The sequence below is a fragment of the Anser cygnoides genome, chromosome 19, assembly GCF_040182565.1.
Source record: "Anser cygnoides isolate HZ-2024a breed goose chromosome 19, Taihu_goose_T2T_genome, whole genome shotgun sequence".
Classification (NCBI taxonomy): domain Eukaryota; kingdom Metazoa; phylum Chordata; class Aves; order Anseriformes; family Anatidae; genus Anser; species Anser cygnoides.
Window position 1 is genome coordinate 11,960,710 of NC_089891.1, and position 22,339 is coordinate 11,983,048.

Sequence of the window (22,339 nt, forward strand, 5' to 3'; positions counted from 1 at the left end):
GGGAGATGGGGCGTGCCAGGGGCTGGTGCCAGAGCTCAATGATTTGGTCGCGTCCCTCCTGTCCCTTTTTGTGCCCCGCGGGGCGAGCGACGTCGGGGCACCGTGGGGCCGGGAGCTGGGCTGCAGGCGGCTGTGGCTCCCCGTTGGCCTGGGGCCAGTGGGAGGGCGGGGCTGGGGCACCGGGCTGAGCTCCGCGAGGGGCTGCGGGCCCCGGCGCTGCCTTGAGGTTCTCCGCCCGGCCGCGCTGGGGCCAAGCGGCCCCCGGTAACCCCCGGGCAGCGGCGGGCACCGGGCGGCGCGGGGACTCGAACCCGCGGTTCTCCGGACCCAGGCTCCGCCCACCTGGTCACGTGACCACGCCCCCTGGCCGCCAGGCCACGCCTCCCTCTCGCCCCCGCCCCCTTAGCGCCTCCACCAACCCCGCTCCCCGCCCCTCCCCTCCCCTGACCGGCAGCCTCCTCAGCCAATGGGACGGCCGCCGCCCGCCTGGCGCCCACCAATGGCGGCGGGGGGGCGGGGCTCCGGGGCGGTGCGGGGCTGCGGCGGCGGAGGCCCGGCCGGGTGAGGGGCGGCCCCGCGGTGGGGGGGGGCCGGGGGGGGCTCGGCCGCGGGCACGGGGCGGGGGAGGCGGCCCCGAGGGACGGAGCCTGCGGGGGGGCCGAGGGGGGGACCCCTCTGGGTCCTTTTTGGGTCCGCGCTGGGTTCGAGTCGGGTTCGCGATGGGATCCCGCAGGGTCCGCGCTGGGTCTCCCTTGGGACCCCTTTAGGGTCCGCGCTGGGTCCCCTCTGGGTCCCCTTTGGGTCCGTGCCGGGTCTCCTTTGGGTTCTTTTTGGGTCCCTTTAGGGTCCGCGTTGGGTCCCCTCTGGGTCCCTTTTGGGTCCGTGCTGGGTCCATGCTGGGTTTCCCTTGGGACCCCTTTGGGTCTGCACTGGGTCTTCCTTGGGACCCCTTTAGGGTCTGCATTGGGTCCCTCTGGGACCCTTTTGGGTCCATGGCGGGTTCGTGTTGTGTCCCCTTTGGGTCCACACTGGGTCCCCTCTGGGGATGCACTGGGTTCACACCGCGATCCACCTAGGGTCTGTGTTGGGTTTGAGTTGGGGCCCCTTTGGGGCCCCTTTGGGATCACGTTGGGTCTGTACTGGGTCTCCCTGGGGTCCTTTTTGGGTCTGTGCTGGGTTTGAGTTGGGTTCGCAATGGGACCCCTTTGGGTCCACACTGGGTCTCCCTTGGGACCTCTTTAGGGTCCGCATTGGGTCCTCTCTGGATCCCCTTTGGGTCTATGGTGGGTTCACGATGGGTCCCCTTTTGGGTCTGCGCTGGGTTTGCACCGCGATCCACATCGGGTCTGTGTTGGGTTTGAGCTGGGGCCACTTTGGGATCACATTGGCTCTGTATTGGGTCCCCCTCGGATCCCCTTTGGGTCTGCGTTTGGGTCCCCTTTGGGTCCACGTTGGGTTTGCGCTGCAATCCACATTGGGTCCGTGTTGGGTCCACATTGGGTCCCCTTTGGGTCCCCTTTGGGTCTCCCTTGGGTCCCCTTTGGGCTCGCGTTGGGATCGTGCTGCGATCCACCTCCTTGGCACCCATCTGCCCTCTCCCCGCGCAGGATGAGGAGCGCCCGGAGCAGCTCCTCGTGCCGCGGCGCCGGCTGCGGCGGCGTGGCCGTGGACCTGAGCCTGACGGGGCTGCCCGTGCCCGTGGTGCGGCGCCCGAGCAGCGCCTCCCCCGCCAAGCACGTCGGTCGCTCCCTCTCCGTCGTCGCCGATGGCAAGCCGAAGAGGAACGCCCTGGTGGGTGCTGCGGGGGGAGCCCTGGGGTGCTCCTGCGCCCTCCTGCCCGGTGTCTGAGCCCCCAAGGGGCTGCCGGGGCTGGGTGGGGGTCCCAGGGGGCTTTGCGTACCCCCCCTGCCTTGCCCCCTGCTCTCTTCGGGATGAGCAGAGCCGCTGCGGGATCTGGGCGCTGCGGCGCCGTGCTCCCAAACCTCATCCCCTGCGAGCTCCTGCTCGCTGGGTCCCTTCTCGGCTCTTCCACGTGCCTGAGGGCAGGCAGCAAGGGCAGGCAGCGTTGGGCCTCCCCGGCCCTTCATCTCCCTTCGGTGCTTTCCCTCTGGGAAGTTTTGGGGTCCCGGGGTCTCCTGCCGGGTGCTCCCAGCGCCGTGCCTCGTGGAGCTCCCTCTGCTCGCGGCCGGCAGGCGCTGGGGCGTCCCGGTGTCTCGCAGCGGGGCTGGTTTTAACTGCGCTGGCGTTGGCAGGGAGCCCCAGGTCCTTCCAGCAGCACGGGATCTTTGTGCTTTCTGCTGAGTAATCCCCGCTGCCTCGGCAGCTTCCCTCGCGCTCGTTCCCTGCTCCGGGCATCCCAGCCCTGCCCTTGCGAAACCTCCGCTGAGCTGAGCTGAGCTTTCTCCCCCACAGGAGGATGCGGGCTCCCGGGCCATCAACAACCTCCGGAGGTCCAACAGCACCACCCAGGTCGCCCAGCGGGCGAGCAGCGGGCGCAGGTACGGCTCCCCCGGCACCACGCCGGGATGGGACCGCGAGGAACCCCCCGCTCCACGCGCCCTCCCCTGCCCCACGGGGACAGCGGGGCCTGCCGGAGCTGGGCATTAGGAAGTTCTGTCCGACACACGGGGCTACGGCTGGGCTTCGGAAAGGCACGGCGCGGTTTTTTTGCAGGGGAGGGCACGTGGGTGGCGTTTGGGGAAATGAGGACAGGACCCTCCGCTTAGAACAGCCCCTCGCGGGCCCGCCAGGCTGTGTTAGGAGACAAAACTTCTCCTTCCGTCTCCAGGGATCTCCTGGAGGCTGCCTTTGAGCTCTGACCTTCAGTTCTTGCTGCCCTTACAGCGCTCTGTTCGCACACGTCCTACAGAAGCGCAAGGCTCTCTGTAACAAACCCTTCCTAGATTCCTGACCGTGTAACGATTCTCTGCCCCTTTTCTCCCCTGGGGCCGGACAAGAGGCACCGGGCGTGCCGCGGCTTCGTCAGGCCCCTGCCGCGCTGCTGCCGCTGCTCTGCCGAGATCAGAGCCGCCTGCTGGGGCGCTGCACCCCGAGCGGGACGGGAACCCCGCTCCTGCTGCCTCGTCGCCGTTTGTCAGCTCGGCGTTAACCCCAGCGCGCGCATCCTTCTCTCTGCCTTCCCTGGGCTGCAGCTCGGAGCAGACGGGAGACTTCCTGGCCTTCTTCGAGAGCAGTTCTGGTGGGAGAAAGAAAGCGGCGACCCTGAGCACGGCCTCGCCGGAGCAGAAAACCACGTGGAACGTCCTGGTGAGGGCAGGGCTCGGCGGGGACGCAGGGGAGCCGGCTCCTCGTGCGAGGAGCCGGGAGTTTGGTGGCTGGGCGGGGGGTTTCTCCTCGAGCCAGGGCGCGGTGGTGCCGCTCATCCTCAGCCTGCAGCCAAGCTGGCGTGGCGTGAACGTCCCCTGGCCTGCCGTGGCCGTGTGTTGCTGCCCCTAGCCCAGGGGTTTTGGCCACCGGCTCCACGCTCCTGGCTTCCGACGGAGGCAGGCAGCGGTGCGGGCAAAGCCCTGCAGGGCTGCGGGGCAGAAACCTCTGTGGTGCGGGGCAGAAATCGGCTCCGCAGGAGGGACGGGGCGTGGGGGAGGCCGGGTCGGTGTCGTCTGACCCTGGTATTTGGCCCCACGCAGGACGATCAGCCGCGAGCGTTCCCAGGCCCATCGGGCTCCTGCGCCGCCGAGCCGCCGGCGGGCATGAGGAAGAAGGAAGCGGCCGTGCTGCTGGCGGCCAACTTCACCGCCAACAACAGGTAAGGGGGCAGCCACCACCCCCCGGGAGCCCGCAGGGCTGGTGCTGGCAGGAAACCGACCGAAAATACCCGGGCACGAGAGGTGGGGCTGGGGCTGGGCCGATGGCAGCGTGCCGGCGCGGCTGGGCGTTCGGGGAAGCTGGTTCGGGTCTGGGAGAGGCCAGGAAAGGGAGCGCTAAGGGGTGACAACCTCAGGGCCAGGAGTTTGAGCGCGACCAGCGGGCTGTTGGGTCTGCTTGGGCTGTGTCTGTCTGTCTGTCTGCCGGTCTGTCTGGTACCAGCCCCAAGGAGCCAGCTCGGGTCTGGGGGTGCCTTCCAGGCCTCCCCTGCTCCTTGCCCTGAGGGGTGCCCGAGGCACCGCGGCCGGGTGGCAGCCACCACGCAGAGGGGGAGTGCAGGGCACGTGCTGTCCCCGTGGATCCGGCAAGCCCTGACGGGTTGTCTCCCCTCTGCAAAAAAAAAAAGGAGCAACAAGGGCGCGATGGGGAACTGCGTCACCACCATGGTGCACAACAACTACACCGCCGACAAGGGCCCCGCGCCCAAAAGCTCCAACCAGGCGCCCAGCTCCCTCAAGTAAGTGCCGGGGAGGACGCGGCCCGGGGGCTGCGCTGCCCCCAGGTCGGTGCTGGGCCCCCCCTGCGTGCCGTGCAGGCGTGGGGCAGGGCAGGCTGGAGCCCCAGGGCTTTATTTTCTGCCCTAGCAACGTCGTCAAAGCCACCGCGAACGAGGACGGCGAAAGCAGCAGCAGCTTGGTGAAGTCTCAGAAGAATTTCTCCAGCAACAACATCACGGCCCGCAACAACAACGGCGGCCTGCCCCGCAGGAAGGAGGTGACCGAGGAGGAGGCAGAGAGGTGAGGCGGCGCGGGAGGCTGAGGGAAAGGGGCAGGAGCAGGGCGTGGGGCTGAGCGCGGGCCGGGCCGTGTCCCGTGGGGCTCCGGGTTCAGAAAGGGCCGAGGCAGCCGCTGAGGGGTTGTGTTTGGCTTTCCCTGCCCCCGACTCAGCTCTGCACTCCCGAGTTGTGGTCAAAGGAATGAGTCCTCCCCCGAAATGGCCTTGCCAAGCCAGGGAGCGAGGCTGGGGGTGCCGTCGTGGCCATGCTGCGGCTGTGTGGTGGTGCCGGGGGGGGTCGGGGGGCCGCGGGGCTGACGCTGCCTCCCTTTTTGCAGGTTCATCCAGCAGGTGAACCTCGCCGCCGTGACCATCCAGCGCTGGTACCGACGCCACTCGCAGCGGCACAAGGCAGGAGCAGCGGCTCTGGGGCGCCTGCTGGCTTCCAGGCGGGAGGTTTGTCCCCGGGGCTGTGGCACAAACCCCGCCGGGGTGCCCCCACCCTGCTGACGGGCACCGTGCGTTCCCGGAGCCCGCAGACCTGCCAGCCGGGACCCGAGCTGTCGGAGCTGGGGGCTCTGCCCTTCGCAGCGGGGTGGGGAGGGTCCTGGCCCCGTCCCCCAGTGCAGTGGGCAGCGCTGCTGGGGTGCCAGAGGGATCCGGGAGCCCTGCAGCCTGTCCCTTCCCTCCCCTCTGGCTGCAGGCCGTTGGCGGCAGCGGCACAAATCCTGCTGAATTCTCCCCATCCCAGACGCCCTCGTGGTCAGAGGAGGGAAAACCCTCCCTCGGCTCGCTGCAGAGCCGCGACGGTCGGCTCCTTGGAGAGCGCCGTGGCATCCGCAGCTATTTGTGGTGCTTTGCGTTTAATTATTTATCCAAACAACAGCGAGCGCCGCGGTTCTTGGCATGTGAGCTTCTATTTTTAAGCCTCGTCTCCTTGGTGGTTTCAGCCCCGGATGACTGATGGTTGCATTTAGTGCCCCGAGAAAATGAGCAGAGCTTTCCCGACGGCTCTTTACCTGCGGGAGGGGATGGCCGGGGGTGCAGCAAGCCGGGGTGGGGGGCGCTTGGGGTGCCTCGTTCCCCACTTCTCTGCCGCGGGCGGTGGGCGCGGGGAGCTCTCGCTCAGCCTTGACCTTTTTTCCTGGCAGGAAAGGCAGCGGCGGACGGAGGAGGGGAACATCCTGGGCTTGCAGGAGCGGAGGGACGAGGACCGCAGGAAGATCCGAGAGGAGAAGGCGCGCCTGGCGCGGCGTGCTGCCATCCAGGTAGGGACGGGGCCCGGTCGCCGTGCCTGCCCCTGGCCACTTGGCTGCCCGGCTCCGGGAGGCAGTGGCAGCTCCGGGAGGCAGTGGCAGGGCCGCTCTGCCTCTCTGGGGGCTTTCCACGAAGAGGAATTTGAGCGAGCCTTGGAAACAGAGTGCTCCCCGTGGAGACGGAGGTGCCACAGAGCAGTTTGCCTTTGTGCTCCTGCCAAGGCTTGGCAGCTCCCCCGGAGCTGGTTTCGAGCTAGTTCTCGGGGAAAGGGCGACTGGGAACTGGGAAACTGCAGCTCCTCATCACAGCCAGGGACGGGACTGGTCCCAGGAGGGGACAGGGCCCAGGTCCCCGCAGGGTGGCTGCATGCCCCTCTGTGCCCGCGGGCCGTGCCTCCAGGAGGCACCTCACCGCCCCTGCCACGCTGCTGCAGCTCCTTGGGGCAGGATGGGTGCTCCTGGGGCCAAGCTGAGGGGCTGGGCCTGTGGTGGAGGACAGGGAGTTGCGTGCTGGCTTGCAATGTAGTGGAAAGGGTTTTTAAGAGCCCCAGTTTCTCTTTGGCCCAAATGGAGTCATGTTTCAGCGGGGGTGCTGGCGGGAGGCACGGCACCGAACAGCTGGAGGAGGGTGGCGAAACGCTGCAGCAGCCTCGTAAACGTGCGTGTCCCTGGAGTGATTTCCCAGAACTCTCCCAAGGCAGCCCCCACCCCGGGCACGGCGGTGTCCCCCCGCTGTATGGTGCTTGGCCCTCAAGCTGCGAGCCGCAGTGCTGTGCCGGGGCGGTGCGCAGCCCTCGTGTGCGCGCAGAGCTGGTGGGACCCGGCCACCACGGCCCCCTGCTCACCGCAGCAGAGCAGAGCTGTTGGCCCTGCGCTTCCCCTTCCTTGGAGCAGGGTCGTCCCGGTTAGCCCTGCAGCGGCTGAGCGTGCCTCGATGCTGCCTCCGGGGCCTGTTTTAGCCCTCGGAGCAGCACAGACACACTCAGCGCGCGCCGACAGCTTCTCCACCCTACAGGAGCTGCACCAGAAGAGGGCCCAAAAGGCTCCCGACGCGAAGTGCTTGGCGGAAGAGGAGCTTGCGCTGGTGAAGGAGAGCAGAAGGGTAGCAAAGAAAAAGTCTGCCAAGCCTGCTGCTGCAAGGAACGGCAGCCCAGCCAGCGGCGGCCTCAAAGCCAACAACGCTGGTGCGTCCCCCTGCGGGTCCCCCCGGCGCCTGCAGCGGCGTGGGCCGGGGGCAGGAGGGTGGTGGAGGGCGGCTCTCACCCCGGGGAGCGGGTTGCTGCGAGCAGGTGAGAGCGGTCTGGTCCCCGCAGATGCCAATTTCCGCGCCGTAGCTGCAGAGCCAGAAGCAAGCGGCCCTGCAGGGCTCAGCTCCGTGCCCTCGCAGGATCAGGGGACAGAGGACAAGCTGCAGGTGGGTCTGGCGTCGGTTCGAGGTGCTGCCGGCACCAGATTTTCTGCTGGGGTGGCTTTGGAGCTTGGGTTCGTTTTTCTGGAGACCGGGCAAGCTGTTTTACTGCAAGGTGCGTCTTCCTCTCCTCTAGGATGTGAGCTCCAGGGAGACGGGAGGCGAGGACCTGGAGACCGTGGTGACGGCCGTCAGCAGGGCTCAGTCCAAGGTCACCCTCACCGAGCTGCTGGACACCCTCAGGCTGCTGGAGGAAGAGCCAGAGCTGCTGCCCCCCCCGAAGCTCTTCAAGAAGGACAAATACGCCTGGATAGATGGGGTGAGCAGAGCGAGAGCCTGGTGAAGGCAGGGCCCCCCTGCGGGCTGCCTCCTTCCGGGGCTCGCTGGGTTGTGGAGGGCAAGAAAAGGCTGAGGAGCTGCTTCCCTGCCCTGGGAACGCCAGAGGAGGCAGCGGAGGAGTTGGGTGCAGCTGGGGCATCCCCGTGGAGGAGCAAAACCGCGTGAGGGCTGAGCACAGAGGATGAGGCTGCCTACCGGGGTGCACCGGGGGGACCGGGAGCAGTCGGCACCTCCCCTGGGCACCGCTGGGGCTCGCCGCCCTCCTCAAGCAGCTCCGTCTGCCCGGCAGGAGCCCAGCTCCAACTCCCTGACCGCTGACAACTTGGAGAAGTTTGGGAAGCTGAACCATTCCCCCGGGGTCCCTGAGGACGGGGCGCTGCTCTCAGAGGCCAAACTCCAAAGCATCATCAGCTTCCTGGACGAGATGGAGAAGTCCGAGCAGGAGAGGCCCCGCTCCGCCGCCTCGGCCACGCAGCGGGAGGTGGGCGCTGAGCACCTTGCGCTGCCGGGGTGCTGAGACCTCTCCCCCCTGCTCCAGGGCCCAGGTGGCCTCCAGCTCCTCTTACTCCTTTTTATTTTATTTTTCTTTCCCCACGTCCCAGGGGCTCCTCTCTGAGGAGGAGCTGGCGCACTTGGAGCAGGCGTCGGCTGTTGCCACGGAGGTGACGAGCTCCATCGTGAGGCTGAAGCTGGAAGTGGAGGAGAAGAAGCGGGCCATCAGCCTGCTGCAGACAGCGCTGGTGGGTGGCTCAGCTTCTCCTGCTTGCTGGGGAGCGAAGGAGAAGAGCCCTCAGCAGCCGCTCCTTGGAGCAGAGGCTTTGGAGCCGCGGGATCACGGCGGTGCGGATTGGGCTTCCCATCCGTGCTCCGGCAGGGCCAAGTCCCGCGGTGCTCCCAGAGCCGTCGGGGGAGCCGGAGGGCCGGGGGGTGCTGGGTCACGCAGCGCTCTCAGTTGCTGTTAGCAGGGGAAGGATCCCCGAGGTCCTTCCCCTCCGTTGTGGGCTTTCTCTCAGCTTTCTCCTCGCTGCCTCGTGGTTTGAAAACCACCTCGGCAGGCGCCCGGCCAGTGCTCAGCGCAGAGCTGTGCTAAATCCTTTCCCTTCCTCCGTCGCTGGGGGTTTGGGCGGCCCTGCTGACAGCTTTGGGGACCAGGGGCTTGGGTTGAGCTGTTCTGGGTGATCTGACCCAACAGCGCTTTCCGTTTTTGATCCATCATGTTCGATCTCCTGTACGTGGGCTGGGCTGGTGTGACTTCTCACCTCACGTCGCCGTTTCTTTCCTGCACCCACAAGGCCCAGCAGAGGGAACTGACTGTCCGGCACGTCAAACAGACCGAGAAGGAGCTCGGCCACCAGCTGAGGCTGCAGAGGGAGCAGTACGAGGCGGCCATACAGCGGCACCTGGCCTTCATCGACCAGGTGGGGCATCGCTGGTGCTCCTGCAGCGAGAAGGCCGAGGGCCGGGCTGGAGGCGGCTGCGCCCTCCTGGCTGCCTCACGCCTTCCCTTTCCCCCCCCCCAGCTCATTGAGGATAAGAAGGTGCTGAGCGAGAGGTGTGAGGCTGTGGTAGCCGAGCTGAAGCAGGTGGACCAGAAGTACAGCAAGAAGATCAGCCAGATGCAGGAGCAGCACGAGCTGGTGAGGGACGGGGCCGGCGGGGTGCGGGGAGCTGACTTGGAACCCCGGGGGGCTCACCTGGGGCCTCTGCCCCGGGCACTTTGGTCTCGCCTCGGGGAGCCCCAGCCGCTTGTTTTTTGGGGAGCCGGGCACAGTAAATTCGTGTCACCCCCAGAGGTTTGCCCGTGGTTGTGTGGGAGGCCCCCTCCCAGTCACACCAGCAGGTGCTTTCCCAAGGGTTTTGCTTTCCCCCCGTGCTGGAGGTCTGCAGGCAGCAGCAGCCCCATCCTGCAAGGGGCTGGGGGCACTGGGAGAGTGTGTAACTGGTGCTGTGGTGGGGCAGCGTGCTGTGTGTGGCTGGGGTCGTCGGCTCCCGCCTTGCTTTTCTGCAGCTGGGCTCCCAGGCTAGCGAGGGATCTCTTCCCTGGCTTCTCTCTGACGTGTTCCCGTTTGCTTCCAACCAGGAGATCAAGAAGCTGAAGGAACTGATGAGCGCAACAGAGAAAATCCGGCGGGAGAAGTGGATTGATGAGAAAACCAAAAAGATCAAGGAGATCACCGTGAAAGGTACAAAGCCAGTGCACGCCTGCTCTCCCCTTTCCTTACCAGCCTGTCCTTGCCGAGTCAACTCTCGCAGCTTCCCCACCAGCTGGCCGGGGCCGGGGGCACCTGCGCTGGCCCCAAATCCGCTGGCTTCGCCCCCGGCCAGCCCCGAGGCTGCGCTAACCGTCCTCCCCCGCCGCCCCAGGCCTGGAGCCGGAGATCCAGAAGCTGATCGCCAAGCACAGGCAGGACATACGGAAGCTGAAGATGCTGCACGAGGCCGAGCTGCTGCAGTCGGACGAGCGGGCGGCCCGGCAGTACTGCCGGCAGGCCGAGGAGCTGCGGAGCCTGCTGCTGCGCGAGAAGGAGGAGCAGGGCCAGCGGGAGAGGGAGCTGGCCCGGCAGCGGTACGCGCGCCATGGCACGGGGGTGGTGGCCAGAACCGGTGTTTGGGCGGATTCCTGGTGTTAACGGGTTAGCAGCAATTAACATCCACGTGGAACGGCCCCGTGCGAGGTGTCGCTGAGCCAGGCGCGTCCTCCCGAGCTGCAGCAGCGCCCAGCTTGGCTGCACGAGGGGTGGGAAGGGGCAGGGCGCAGGGAAAGCCGTGCGGCGCTGCGCTGCCCTGCTCCAGAGCACCGGGGAAGGAGCGCTCCGAGCCTGGCAGCTCCCTGAGGCCGGTCCCCCCCCCCCCCAGGTGTGAGAAGCAGCTGGAGCAGGAGGAGCAGGCGCTGCAGCAGCAGCGGCGCCGGCTCTACGCGGAGGTCGCCGAGGAGAAGGAGAGGCTCAGCCAGCAAGCGGCCAGGTGAGAGCAGCACCACCGGCAGCCCCATGCCTGGAAGCCCCGGGGCTGGTCGCCCTCGGCTGGTCGCCCTCGTTGAGGCTCCCTCGGGGCGCTGCGAGCTGCGCTGTGTCCGTGGGCAGGCAGAGAGCGGAGGCGGAGGAGCTGCGGAGGCAGCTGGAGGCGAGCAGCTCGGCCGTCACCACCGCGCTCAAGGAGGAGTACGCGAAGGAGAAGGAGGAGCGGGAGAGGCGGCATCAGGTCTGTCGCTGCTCTCCCCCCCCGACCCCACTGGGGTGAGCGAGGCGCTGCCTGCTGGCACTGCTGAGCACCCTGGAGGCAGCACCGGAGGCGAGCAGTTCTCTGGTCTCTCTGCAGGCAGAAGTGAAGGCGCTGAAGGAGCGACTGGAGATGGAGAAGCAGGCCTGGGAGGCAAACTACGTGAAGAAGGAGGTAAGGCAATGGGCTGCTCTCCTCGGAAGGTGCTGCCGTTGAGCTCCGAGAGGGCTTGAAGCGGCATTTGGCATCTTTGTCGCCGTCCCCAGGAAGCCTGGCTGCTCTCCCGGGAGCGGGAGCTGAGGGAGGAGGTGAGGAAGGAGAGAGACAAGGAGATCGAGCTGGTGATCCAGCGCCTGGAGGCTGACATGTCCTCCGCCAAGGAGGAGTGCGAGAGGGCGGCGGAGAACAGGTGGGGAGGGAGACGTGAGCCCGCTGAGTCCTCGATCCCAGTTCTCTTTTGCCCCTTGGCCTCGTGCCTCCCACACGAGCTCCAGACACGCTGTGGGGCTTTGCTGCCCAGGCACCACCTGCGTGGCCTCCTGAGCCACCTCTGCGGGTATCCTGCCCCTGCCTGCTGCGTGTGCGAGGGCACGGGGAGCGTGCACGGCGTTGTGCAGAGCGCTGCAGCTCGCAGATGCCCGCAGCACGAGCTCGGGACGGAGCAGCTGGCGGGGATAAACGTCCTCCCCTCCCCTGGCACGCCGCAGGGTGTGCGCCCCTGCTCACCCCAGCTGGTGAGGCATCCCTGGGGATGTCGGAGCGATGTGGCAGGGGGCAGCCTTCCCCTAGGCAAACATCTGGACTGGGAAGTGGCAGTGAAACCACTCTGAACACGGCCAGAAAACATCCTGCACCTCCCGTGGGGCCGATCCTGCGCCGGCTGCGGTGTCGTGGTCGCTGCTGCAGCCTGGGGGGGGCTGGGGATGCTCCCGGTGGGGCTGCAGCGCCAGGCTGAGCTCTCTGTCCTCTCCTCCAGGATTAAGAGGATCCGGGACAAGTACGAGGTGGAGCTGCAGGAGCTGGAGAGGTCGGAGCGGAAGCTGCAGGAGCGCTGCAACGAGCTGAAGGGGCGGCTGGCTGAGCTGGAGGGGGAGAGCATCCGCCTGCAGGGCCTGCTGAAGCACAGGGAGCAGGAGGTGGAGGAGATACGGAAGGTGAGCGGAGAGCACAACCGGGGGCTCCTGCTCCGGCGCCCCGGCGTCATCCCGGGCCTCCAGCACCCCGGGGTCACCCCTCTGGCCCCCCGCAGGTGCGGGACCAGCTGGCCCAGGAGCGGAGCAGCCTGGCGGACGTGATCCGGCAGGAGTTCGCCGACAGGCTGGTGGGCACGGAGGAGGAGAACAAGAGGCTGAAGGCGGAGATGGTGGAGATGCGAGCCCGGCAGCGCCTGGAGCTGGACAGGGTGGTGCGGGAGAAGGACAGAGAGCTGGAGGAGGTGCACAGGAGGTGAGGCAGCCTGGCCGGGCTTTGTGGGCTCGCAGCTGGGTGCAGGGTGCACCCTGGTTCAGGGTGCGTTGCGAGGAGCTTGTCTGCAGTGCTGCATCCTCGGGCATGGCTTCCCGTCCTGCCAGCACCAAACGGGCAGCACTCACCCCGGCTGGCCACCACAAATCCTCTGCTCCTTGCGGTGCCTGCTGGGCTCCTCGGTGTCGTCCACTCCCCAGGGTTGCTGCTGCCTTGTGTGCCTGCGGGACAGCGGTGCCGGGCTGCGTGGCTCCTGCCAGGGGAGGCCCGTGGTGTGCAGCTCCGGGTGTGAGCGCCCGAGCACTCTGCACTCTCTGTCCCCTGCTCTGGGCTCTGCTGCGGGCAGCCCGTGCCGCGTGTCGCCCTGCCCTGCAGGCTCGCTGCTCTGAAGGGGCCGGGCAGATGATCCCCGGGAGCGCCCCAGCGCCGCAGGCTGCCGGCTGCACGGCACCCAGGCACCGGGCTCGCAGCGGGCAGGGCTGCGCTCGCCTCTCCAGCAGGGCTCTGGCACCGCGGGGCTGTGCTGCGGGGGGGCTCAGCACCAGCAGGAGCCGGCGCCGGGCTCGGCATCAAGCAGCCAGCGCAGCGCTTCCTCGCTTCCCTCCCCGTCCGCCTGCGGGGGAGGAATTTTATCTCGCTGGGAAGGCATCGCCTGCTGCAGGCGCGCTTTCCGCGTGGGGCCGAGCGCTGTGCCGGCTGCCCTGGCGGTACATCCAGACCCGTCCCTGCTGCCAGTGCCTGCACGGAGGTGTTTGCCTCTAGCTGCAGTGGGAGAGTTTTGCATCGGCACGTGAAGCTCAGCGGCTTTCCCAGAGCCAGCCGAGCGATTCCCATTCCCTCTGAGTCACACCTCGAGTGTCAGCTAGCGGGGTTCCCCTTCCCCTTCAGTCCCTTGCGTACAGCCTGGCAAAATGGGGAAGGTCTGGTGCTCTGAGAGCCGTGGGAGCGTCTGGCCATGAGGCAGCGACCGTGGGTGTGGGAAACAGGAATATACGTCCCTGTGACCTTGTTAATTCAGTCTGGTGAGGCTGATGTCCCCTTCTTCCTGCAGAGGCCTCGATGCAAACTACGTAACGCTCCCCAAATGAATGAAGGCATTTATAGGATTCCCTGGCACCCCAAGCCCTGCTCCGGGCTTGCCGCAGCATTGCTGGGGGGGGGATGCAGAGGAGAGGGGCTGCGCATCCTCGGGCTGCCTTGAGCTGTGCCGAAATCACCGCCCTGGGGCCCGGGGCAAGCCGGGTGCTGGGGCTGGACGCCTGGAACCGGGCTCAGCCCCTCTCCGTCCTCCTGCTCAGGGTGAAGACGGCCGTGGCGAGGAAGGAGGAGAACGTGAGCAGCCTTCGGAAGCAGTACGAGGTGAGCGAGGGGGGGCTGCGGTGGGCTGCCCCTGCCCTGCTGCTGCAGCCCTTCCCCGGGCACAGCTCACCGTCCCCGCGTGCTCTTGCAGGCGGCGGTGCAGAGAGCCGACCACCTGGAGGCCCTCCTGGAGCAGCAGCACCAGCAGCTGCTGGCAGCCAAATAACGCCCGGGGCGCTCGGCGGGCACCCACCCCCAGGATTTTATTTTTTATTTTTATTTTTTTACACATCAGCAATGCTCAGCTTTCTGTTACGTTTTATCAGTAAAAGCTGTGCTGCTTTCTACAGCCGTTTCTGTTTGATTTGTGGCCGGGGGGGGGGGGGGCAGAGGGAAGCCTCGGTGCTGTTGGCACCCTTGGCTTTTTTTTTTTAATTTATTCTTCACTGATGCGTTTGTCCCTCCCCTGCGGGGTGGCGTCGGGGCAGGAGCTGCGTTCGCTCACGGTCCTGGGTCCTGAGCCTCGTGGTTGGAGCTGCGGGGCTGAGCCACGGAGGCAGGGCTGGGGGAGAGGAGCCCCTTCTGTGCGGCAGGAGCTCAGCACCTCTGCTGTTCCCAGCTGGCTGCGACCGGGCCAGGTCGGGGCACGGCTGGAGGGTGGAGGCCACGCAGTGCAGCGCACGCGGGTGTGGGTCTGGCTGTGCCCGGCTCCCTTCTCTGCACCTTGTTTTTGCTTTTAAAATGAAATACTCGGGGGGGACGCGATGGGAAGAGAAGCTGGGCTGATGGGGGGAGGTGACGCCGGGGCAGGATGTGATCCCACAGCCCCTGCTACCTGCAAATCTCTCAGCACCCCCCGACAGCAACGGGAAACGCCCGGACCGAGCCCGGGGCATCTGTTTCCTCCCGGCAGGGCGTGCGTGACGGCTGCGTGCAGGCTTTGCTCCCCGAGGAGGCCGGGGCTCGGCGCTCGGGGCCGGCGGAGGTTTTGTCCTCGGAGTCCCCGGGGCGTTTCTCATCCGTCCTGCCAGCCCCTGCGCCCCGCTGCGGCTTTGTGCCACGGGGTCGGTGCTCACACCGGTGGGGCCGGGTGGGCTGGGACGTCCCACAGCCTTGCCGCCGGGACCCTGTCCTCCCGGGGGGCTGCCAGGGGTGGGGGGGGTCCTGGCCCTGCTGCGGGGCTGGGGGGGTACACGCAGGGAGCCGTGGAGGTGCTCAGCTGCTTTCTGTGGATCCTGATCTGCTCCCGGCCGCAGCCTGCTGAGAGCTGGGGCGGGGGGCACAAGGCAGGGGGGGGTCCCAGCCCCCCAGGGTCCGGTGCTTGCCGGCTGAGGCTGCCTCACCTGCCGTAAAATATTCCATTTTGTGAGGCAAGTGGCCATAACGTGCAGGTGGGCCGAGCAATCCTGCAGCAGCCCCTTTCCCTCTCCCCCCATTTTTTGGTGCTTTTTGGTGCTGGTGTTAGCGGATGCCGGGTGGCCGCGGTGCGGTGACACCCGTCGGGGAGCGAAGGCATCGCTGGTAGCAGCAGGCAGCCGCACGCCCCGAGTGGGACCTGCACCAGGACCGCTGCTGGGGGGCAAAACCCGCGCTGCCCCGGTGGCCGGGGGCACCTCCACCACCCGCTTCCTCCGAGGACCGAGCGGCTCCCGACCCAACGCCTGCGGCTGGAGGACGGTCGTTGTGTCGGCTGCTGGTGGCTGAGAGTCTGACCCAATCTGCAGAGGGTGCCGGAGGAGCGCACAGCCCCATCCTGCGCGGGGAGCCGGCGCCCAGCCTCTGCTTTTGCCGTTGTTGCTTTTCTGACGCCCGCTTCCTGACCCCGCTCCTTTCTTCACCTCCCTTTCGCACGCTTCCGCCCCGGGCCGCCTGCGGCCGTGCCCTGTGCCCCCGCTGCCCCCGTTAGCACGGCTGCGCCCCGGTCCCCAGAGCACCGGCTGGGGCGAGGCCGTGCCCGCGGGAGGCAACGAGGCCGAGCGGCGGGGCCGGGAGCCCGGTGCGGGTCTGGGTGCTGGGGAAAAGCAGCGGGGACGCGGGAGGCCTCGGCAGCTGGGGCCGGCGGTGCCGCTGCTCGGAGGCGCCTGGGAGCGGAGCCGGTGGAGGGGCTGTCCCCTGGTTTCCTGCCCAGCCTCGCGGGCAGCGGCTGCACTTCGTCCCTCCACGTGCGAGCGGAGGTCCTGCGGCCACCTGGAGGAAGCCAGGGGTGAGGAACTGCCCGGAGCCCCGCGTGCCGTGGCCGGGTTCTCCTCTCCCCTCTCTGCCAGCAGCCGCCATGAGGAGACCCCCGGCACTCGGCTGCTGCTGCGCCGCCCTCGCGCCGTGCCCGGGGCGCTGTGCCCGCAGTGCCGGGCTGGCCCTCGCCCTCCTCGCCCTCCTCACCCTGCTGCTGCTGCTCCCGGCCGCGCAGCGCAGGCTGGGGCTCGAGCTCTCCAGGTACCGTGGGGCTGGGAGGGTCGTGGTGCTGGGCTGGGGGTGGGTGGTGCGGCTGCCCCCTGGCCTGGGTGGGTTTTTTTTTCCAGAGCCATTTTGCCCTGGGAAATGATTAACCCCGAGTCCATCCCTGTTTGCCCTCTCCACGGGTGCCTGGCTGCAGCTCCCGGCCTTGGCTTGGACCTTGTCCGGCAGGGGCAGCTCCGGCCAGCTCCAACCCCGGCTCCTGCTTTCTGCTTTGCAAGACGGGGGCAGCCGGGGAGGGGGCACTGATCACCACCACCGGCCATCATCACCTCCACGGTGACCCAATGGCACCGGCAGAGCCTCAGCAGCACTTCCTGCGCCTGCCCGGGGCTCCTCCGTTGGTGCTTTCGTGGGCAGGAATGGGGTTGGGGATGGGGCACCCACGTGTCCGCCACCCTGTGTCCCCCCCCAGCCGCCTCTCTCCTCCCAGCAGGACCCCCACCGGCCTGCAGGCGCCCAGGGCCCCTATGACAGAGGCCCCAGAGCTGGTGACACGGTCACCGCGCCCGACTCCTGTCCCCAGCCTGCCACCAAGCCTCGGGGACGCGTATGGGCGGGATGAAACCTACCGCAGCTCGGTACGGCGCAGCCCCGGGCGCTGCGGGGCTGGGGCAGGGACAAGGAGACACCCGTGTCCCCCCCGGCGTGGGGCACCCCGAGCCGCCGTCACAGGCAGGGACTCGTCACCCGTGATTTCAGGAGTGCCCCAGCAGCATCAGGAAGAGGATCGCGGCCACCGAGTTCGGGGCCGCCTTCCTGGCGACCGTCCCGGTGCTGCAGTGGGCGCAGCACGCGCGGGAGGAGGAGTACCGGCGGCTCCGCAGATACGCGGGGGCTCACGGCTGGAAGAACGTCGGCTGGGACGGTGCGGGGGGCGCGGGGGGCACGGGGGGGGCCCTGCATGAAGGGGTGGGCACCGCGGGCACCGGGGCTGCGTCCCGGGGGCTGCTGTGCCACGGGGAGGGGGCGCGGGACCCCGGGGTGCGGGGCTCCCCCCGCTGCACCCTCCCCACGCTCACAGCCCTGGGCTGCCCCCAGTCCTGAAGGCGTCCCTGTCCCTCCTCAACACGTCGGCCAGCGGGCTCCTCTCGGATAGCCGGCAGGCGTCGGCGCCCTGCGTGCGCTGCGCCGTGGTGGGCAACGGCGGCATCCTCAACGGGTCCCGCATGGGGCCCGCCATCGACGCCCACCACCACGTCTTCAGGTGAGGGCGCGCACGGGGGACACGGCCCGGCCCCGGCTGCGGCGGGGCCAGCGCCTGCCCTCCTCCCCGCTTCTCCGCCAGGGTGAACGGGGCCATCACGGCAGGCTTCGAGAGGGACGTCGGCAACAGGACATCCTTCTACGTCTTCTCTACCAACACCATGATGAACTCGCTGAGCAGCTACGCCGCGGACGGCTTCAAGCACCCACCCCAGACTCCGGTGAGGGAGCTCGCACCGGGGCGCGAGGATGGGGAGGGGAGAAGCCGCGGGCACGGCACCGCCAGGGCCCCGTTTGTCACCTCCCGGCCTGGGGACGGTGCCAATCTCACCGCGTCCCCTGCAACAGGAGACGCGCTACGTCTTCCTCCCGGACCACGACCGCGACTACCTGCTGCTGCGGGCGGCCCTGACCCGCCAGCGCGTGGATAGGGGCCGGGACAAGGGGGCCTGGTGAGCGGGGACGTGGTGGGCGTGGGGGCTTGGGGAGGGGGGGACAGGCGGGTCCCCTCCGCCCTGTGCCTCTGAGCAGCCGCCGGCACCTCCCTGCAGGCCCCAGGATTACTTCGGTCAGGACCTGCGGGCCGAGAAGTTCAGGATGCTCCACCCGGATTTCATCCGCTACCTCAGGAACCGGTGAGGAGCCCCCGGGGGGATTCCCCCTTCCCACCGTGCAGCGAGGACATCGCGGCGGTGGGCGCAGCCGCCGCGGTGCGGGTCCCTTAGCACGGCTCCTGCTCGCTCCCCCCAGGTTCCTCCGTGCTGACATCTTGGCCACGCCGCTCTGGTCTCTGTACCGGCCCTCCACCGGCGCCGTGATGCTCCTGGCCGCCATCCACACCTGCGACGAGGTGGGCAGCCCGTGCCGCCTCCGCTGCGGTGTCCGTGCCCCACGGCTCAGGACACAGGGCACATGGCACAGCGCCGTGCCCACAGCTGCTCCCTCCTGTGGCTCTGCCGTTTTGCACCCATGCGTCCTCCCCACCGTGGTCTCTGCTTGTGCCACCCCTGGAGCAGCCGCGGCGTCCCTCACCCCTGCGCCGGGCACCTGGGTCGGGCAGCAGGGTGCTCAGCGCCGTGTCTCGCAGGTGAGCGCCTTCGGGTTCATGACGCCGGGCTACCGGGCGTACTCGGACCACTACTTCGACCGCAGGCACAAGCAGGTGCAGTTCTTCGCCAACCACGACCTGAAGCTGGAGATGCAGCTGTGGCAGCGGCTCCAGCACAGCGGGCTCCTGCGCCTCTACACCGGCACGGAGGGGCCGTGACGCCCGTGGCCGCCGTGAGCCGTGCCCGTGGTGAGCCGGGCCGGGAGCGCTGCTGGGACCTGAGTGAGAATCTGAGATGCCGGAGGAGGAAACCATCCTCTGCCCTCCTGCGGGCTCCAAGAAGCCCGGGGAGAGCCCCTGGGGCAGGGCTGGGCCCAAGCAAGGTGTGCGATGAGCCTTGCCAGGTCTGCCGGGGTAAATTTTGGGTCATCCTCCGCGTTTCCCCTCCTTGGTCCTGCTACTGGAGCCCCGGGAGCCCCTCACCTCTGCAGCACCCGGTCCCCCCCACCCAGCCTCCGTTTCCCCCCAGCACAGCCACGGAGCTGCCCCCTGGCTCTGCCGGGGAGGGTGAAGTCCCCCAGGAGGACCTGGTGGGCCTGAGCCAGGATCCGGCCATGCCGTGGCTCTGCGGGGGGCTGCTCGGTGTGCACGGGGCTCACGGGGGAATTATTAACGTGTCCTTATAGTGCCATCCACTGCTGGGGCAGCGTTGCTGCCTGGGGCTGGGGATCAGGGGGGTTCCTCCTGTCGCAGCCCTGCCCCCCCGGGGGGGCTGTGCCGTGCCTCTGCCCCAGGGAGGGATTTGCAGCATCCCCTGCAGAGCCCCTGGGCCCTCTTTGCTGCCACGGCCCCGGCACTCGGTGGGGATGGCAGCCCCCATCCCCGTCCCCAACCTGTAGCCATGGGTGGGCTCCCGTGCCCGGTCCCCTTGGTGCCCCGCGTGCCCGCCCCGTGCCCGCAGCCCTCCCCGGTGGGCTCGGCCCCCAGCCCGCGCCCAGCCCTGCCCCTCCCCGGCATCACGGAGGCTGGTTTCTAGGCCAGTGCCCGGTTCAGGCATGAATAAACCAGCGGCGTTGCATAACCAGGGATGCAGATTTTTGCTGGATGGCTGCTTGCGCCCCGCTGCTGCATGTCCCCCCCCCACCCCCCCATGCCCAGGGTCCCCGGGAGCAGGGCCAGGGCTGCCGGCTGCGCGGCACGAGCCCTGTCCCCGTCCCCGTCCCCGTCCCTGCCAGGCGGACATAGCGAGGCTGTCACCGGCTCTGCCAAAGCTCCCCAATTAAGGAGCCTCCCCCCCACCCCGCCGTGGATTAGCCGGGATCAGTGGAGCCCGTTCGTTAGCTGCAAGCGAGCCGAGCTGCTCGGTGGGGAAGGAGGTCAGGAGGGCTGGGTGCTTTTGGCAGCCGCCGCGCGGAGATCGCGGCTCAAGCTGGTGTCTGCCCGGGGAAGGGATTAGCCGCGGCCCCAGACAAATCAGCCGGGGGGCTGGAGCAAGCGGGCAGGATGCACGCGGGGTAATCGGGTAATCTCCCCTGCTAATTGGGGCGTGCTGCTTGGCCAGGGGGGACGCTGCTCAGGCCGCTGGGGGGGCTCTGCCCCATGCCTGTTGCTAGCACAGCCCCAAGCACAGAGCTCGGAGGGGGCAGGCGCCGCGGGGGTGTTGCCTGCGGGATCCTTACCAGGGCTTCTGGCCTCCGTTTGGCGTCTTCCCCATGGTGGTGGCAGAAAGCTGCAAGGAAATGAGGGGGGGGGGGACAGGACACCGGGCATGGAGGGGCCCAGGCCTGTGCTGGGGTTGGGAAGGGCTCAGCCCTGCTCCTGCCTGGGCATGGGGACTGCTGAGCTGGGGGCCCTGAGCCTTGCAGACAAGCACGGGGCAGAGCTGCCCCGCTGGGCAGGCCCCATGCACCATCCTGTGCCCATCCCATCCCGTCCCCAATTCCTATCCCATCCCATCACATCCCCAATTCCCACCCCATCCCGTCCCCACTTCCCTTCTCATCCCATCCCATCCCCACTTCCCATCCCATCCCGTCCCCAATTCCTATCCCATCCCATCCCGTCCCCAATTCCCACCCCATCCCATCCCCAATTCGCATCCCATCCCATCCCCAATTCCCACCCCATCCCGTCCCCACTTCCCTTCTCATCCCATCCCATCATGTCCCCAATTCCCACCCCATCCCGTCCCCACTTCCCTTCTCATCCCATCCCATCCCCACTTCCCATCCCATCCCGTCCCCAATTCCTATCCCATCCCATCCCGTCCCCAATTCCCACCCCATCCCATCCCCAATTCCCATCCCATCCCATCCCCAATTCCCACCCCATCCCCACTCCCCCCCCATCCCATCCCACCCCATCCAGGGGCTGTGCCGTGCTCACACATCCGCTGGGGATGGATGCAGGGCACCGAACGCCACGGCTGGGTCGCTTCGTCCCCTTCCTCTCACCAAGGCCGGCGGGGATGGGTGCGGGTGCCCGGTGCAGCCCGGTGGGTGCCCAGCGCGAGTGCCTGCGCAGGCGCCCGCCCCCGGTTCGGTTCAGCCTTGCTGTGACTCAGCCGGCGCCAGCTCAGCGGCACGAGGAGCAGGACAGCCGTGGAAGCAGCCGCTCGTGGAGCCCCGTGGCACCGTCGGCACGGCCCCGGGTCCAGCTCCTGCCACCACCCTGCTGCCCCAGCGCATCCCAGTGCCTCGAACCCAGCGTCTCTGGCCAGCGAGCCCAGCGCGGCTCCTGCGGTCGCGCGGCAGAGCCGGAGCTGGCACGGCGCGAGTGACAGCGGGGCCACCGCATCATGCCCGGGGGACAGCGGCACGGGGAGGGGGCAGCTGGTCCAGCCTGGGGCGGCAGAGCAGACGTGGCCCCCTGGGATGTGTAGATGCCACCGCAGCTTCGAGAGCGCCCAAATGTCACCCAAGGGTGCCTGGCACAATGCAAGGCCAGCACAGGGGTTGCTCAGCTGCTTTGAGGACCAGGCAGGGCAGATGGGGGGACATGGGGGCGTCCCCCAGCTGCACCGAGGCAGTGCGTGGGGACGTGGCCTGCGCAGAGCCAGGGGGGAGCAGAGCCCCCGGGGGACTGCTGGGCAGGGCAGTGGGGGGGTCACGGGGATGCTGGTGCCACAAGGCACTGAAAGCAAAGCGAGTGGTGGGGGGGGCAGCTGCCCCCTGCCCCGCCGTGCAGATCAGGTCAGAGCTGCTCCGGAGCAGCGAGCGCGGAGGCTGGGGCGCAGCGAGCTGGCTCCAGCTGACGGAGGAATGTTTATTCGCCGAGAAGTCTGTAATTTTTCCAGCCCTGTATCTATTTGCGGCAACGTGACATGTGCAGCGTGGTGTTCTTTGCAGGCTTGAAGTCTTGTAAAAAATTAATTGTGTACGCAAAAAAAAAAATTTGGCTTTAAAATATTAAAACCCATAGTGGGGAAGCGAGAGCCCCGTGCACGCAGCCCGCGGTCCCCGTGGGGGGCTCAGGGGCCGGGGCAGGCCCATCCCAGCACGGACCCATTGGGATGTCCCTTCTGGGGGGTCCCTGCAGCCGGCTGCTGGCCGGGGGGTGCCGGTGACCGGGACCCCCTGGGGGCTGTGGGGCCGCAGGCTGGGAGCTGCCCGTGGTGGGGGCGATGCCGCCGGCTGTCCCCCCCCCGCCTGTGGCGCAGGCACGTTTTGGGGCTGCAGCCCCACGTGCAGGGGCTGCGGCGTCGAGTGCCCGAGGCCGGGCTGCGCCCGGGGGGCACCCGATTGAGGGGAGCCCCAGTACAGGGGGGCTGGCTTGGGGGGGGGGGGGGGGGGGGGGCGTGCTGCAAGCGGGGGGGGGGGGGGCTGGGGCTGGGTTCCTGGTCCTGCGGGTGGCGAGGCGCAGATGGGGGACATGGGGGGGGTGTGGGGACAGGGTGGGGGGCTGCGGACCCGCAGCGTGCCCCGTCCCGTCCTGTCCCGTCCCGGGTGGGTCAGCACCGGCACAGCTCCGCGGGGGGGGCGCCGCCTCCGCCGGCGATGGGGGGAGAGCTTCTGGGGGGCTTCCCCTTTCCCGGGGGGGGGGCTGCTG

The 22,339-nt window shown here is 68.3% G+C and overlaps 2 protein-coding genes across 4 annotated transcripts; both read left to right on the forward strand.

Annotated features, from left to right (window-relative positions):
- The first annotated feature begins 484 nt into the window (after positions 1-484).
- CEP131 (centrosomal protein 131) lies at positions 485-13,931 on the forward strand. 2 transcript variants are annotated; one of them, XM_066980387.1, is made up of 26 exons: positions 485-561; positions 1,608-1,791; positions 2,413-2,498; positions 3,153-3,267; positions 3,648-3,766; positions 4,232-4,342; positions 4,470-4,622; positions 4,938-5,055; positions 5,751-5,867; positions 6,871-7,039; positions 7,169-7,269; positions 7,400-7,582; positions 7,892-8,083; positions 8,205-8,342; positions 8,895-9,020; positions 9,123-9,239; positions 9,683-9,785; positions 9,967-10,168; positions 10,459-10,566; positions 10,686-10,803; positions 10,921-10,995; positions 11,088-11,230; positions 11,798-11,975; positions 12,071-12,267; positions 13,584-13,644; positions 13,736-13,931. In XM_066980387.1, the coding sequence occupies exons 1-26, from the start codon at positions 500-502 to the stop codon at positions 13,808-13,810; spliced, it is 3,351 nt and encodes a 1,116-aa protein (XP_066836488.1). In that variant the 5' UTR covers positions 485-499; the 3' UTR covers positions 13,811-13,931. The 2 variants fall into 2 exon arrangements, with proteins under 2 accessions (XP_066836488.1, XP_066836489.1); XM_066980388.1 differs by lacking the exons at positions 13,584-13,644; positions 13,736-13,931 and having other exon boundaries at positions 12,039-12,267.
- Positions 13,932-15,326: 1,395 nt separating this feature from the next.
- Positions 15,327-19,373, forward strand: LOC125180398 (alpha-N-acetylgalactosaminide alpha-2,6-sialyltransferase 2-like). Of its 2 annotated transcripts, none has more exons than XM_066980390.1 (9): positions 15,327-16,017; positions 16,472-16,619; positions 16,741-16,906; positions 17,080-17,245; positions 17,327-17,465; positions 17,593-17,696; positions 17,796-17,879; positions 17,995-18,094; positions 18,332-19,373. In XM_066980390.1, the coding sequence occupies exons 1-9, from the start codon at positions 15,857-15,859 to the stop codon at positions 18,509-18,511; spliced, it is 1,248 nt and encodes a 415-aa protein (XP_066836491.1). In that variant the 5' UTR covers positions 15,327-15,856; the 3' UTR covers positions 18,512-19,373. The 2 variants fall into 2 exon arrangements, with proteins under 2 accessions (XP_066836491.1, XP_066836492.1); XM_066980391.1 differs by having other exon boundaries at positions 16,475-16,619.
- Positions 19,374-22,339: the final 2,966 nt, after the last annotated feature.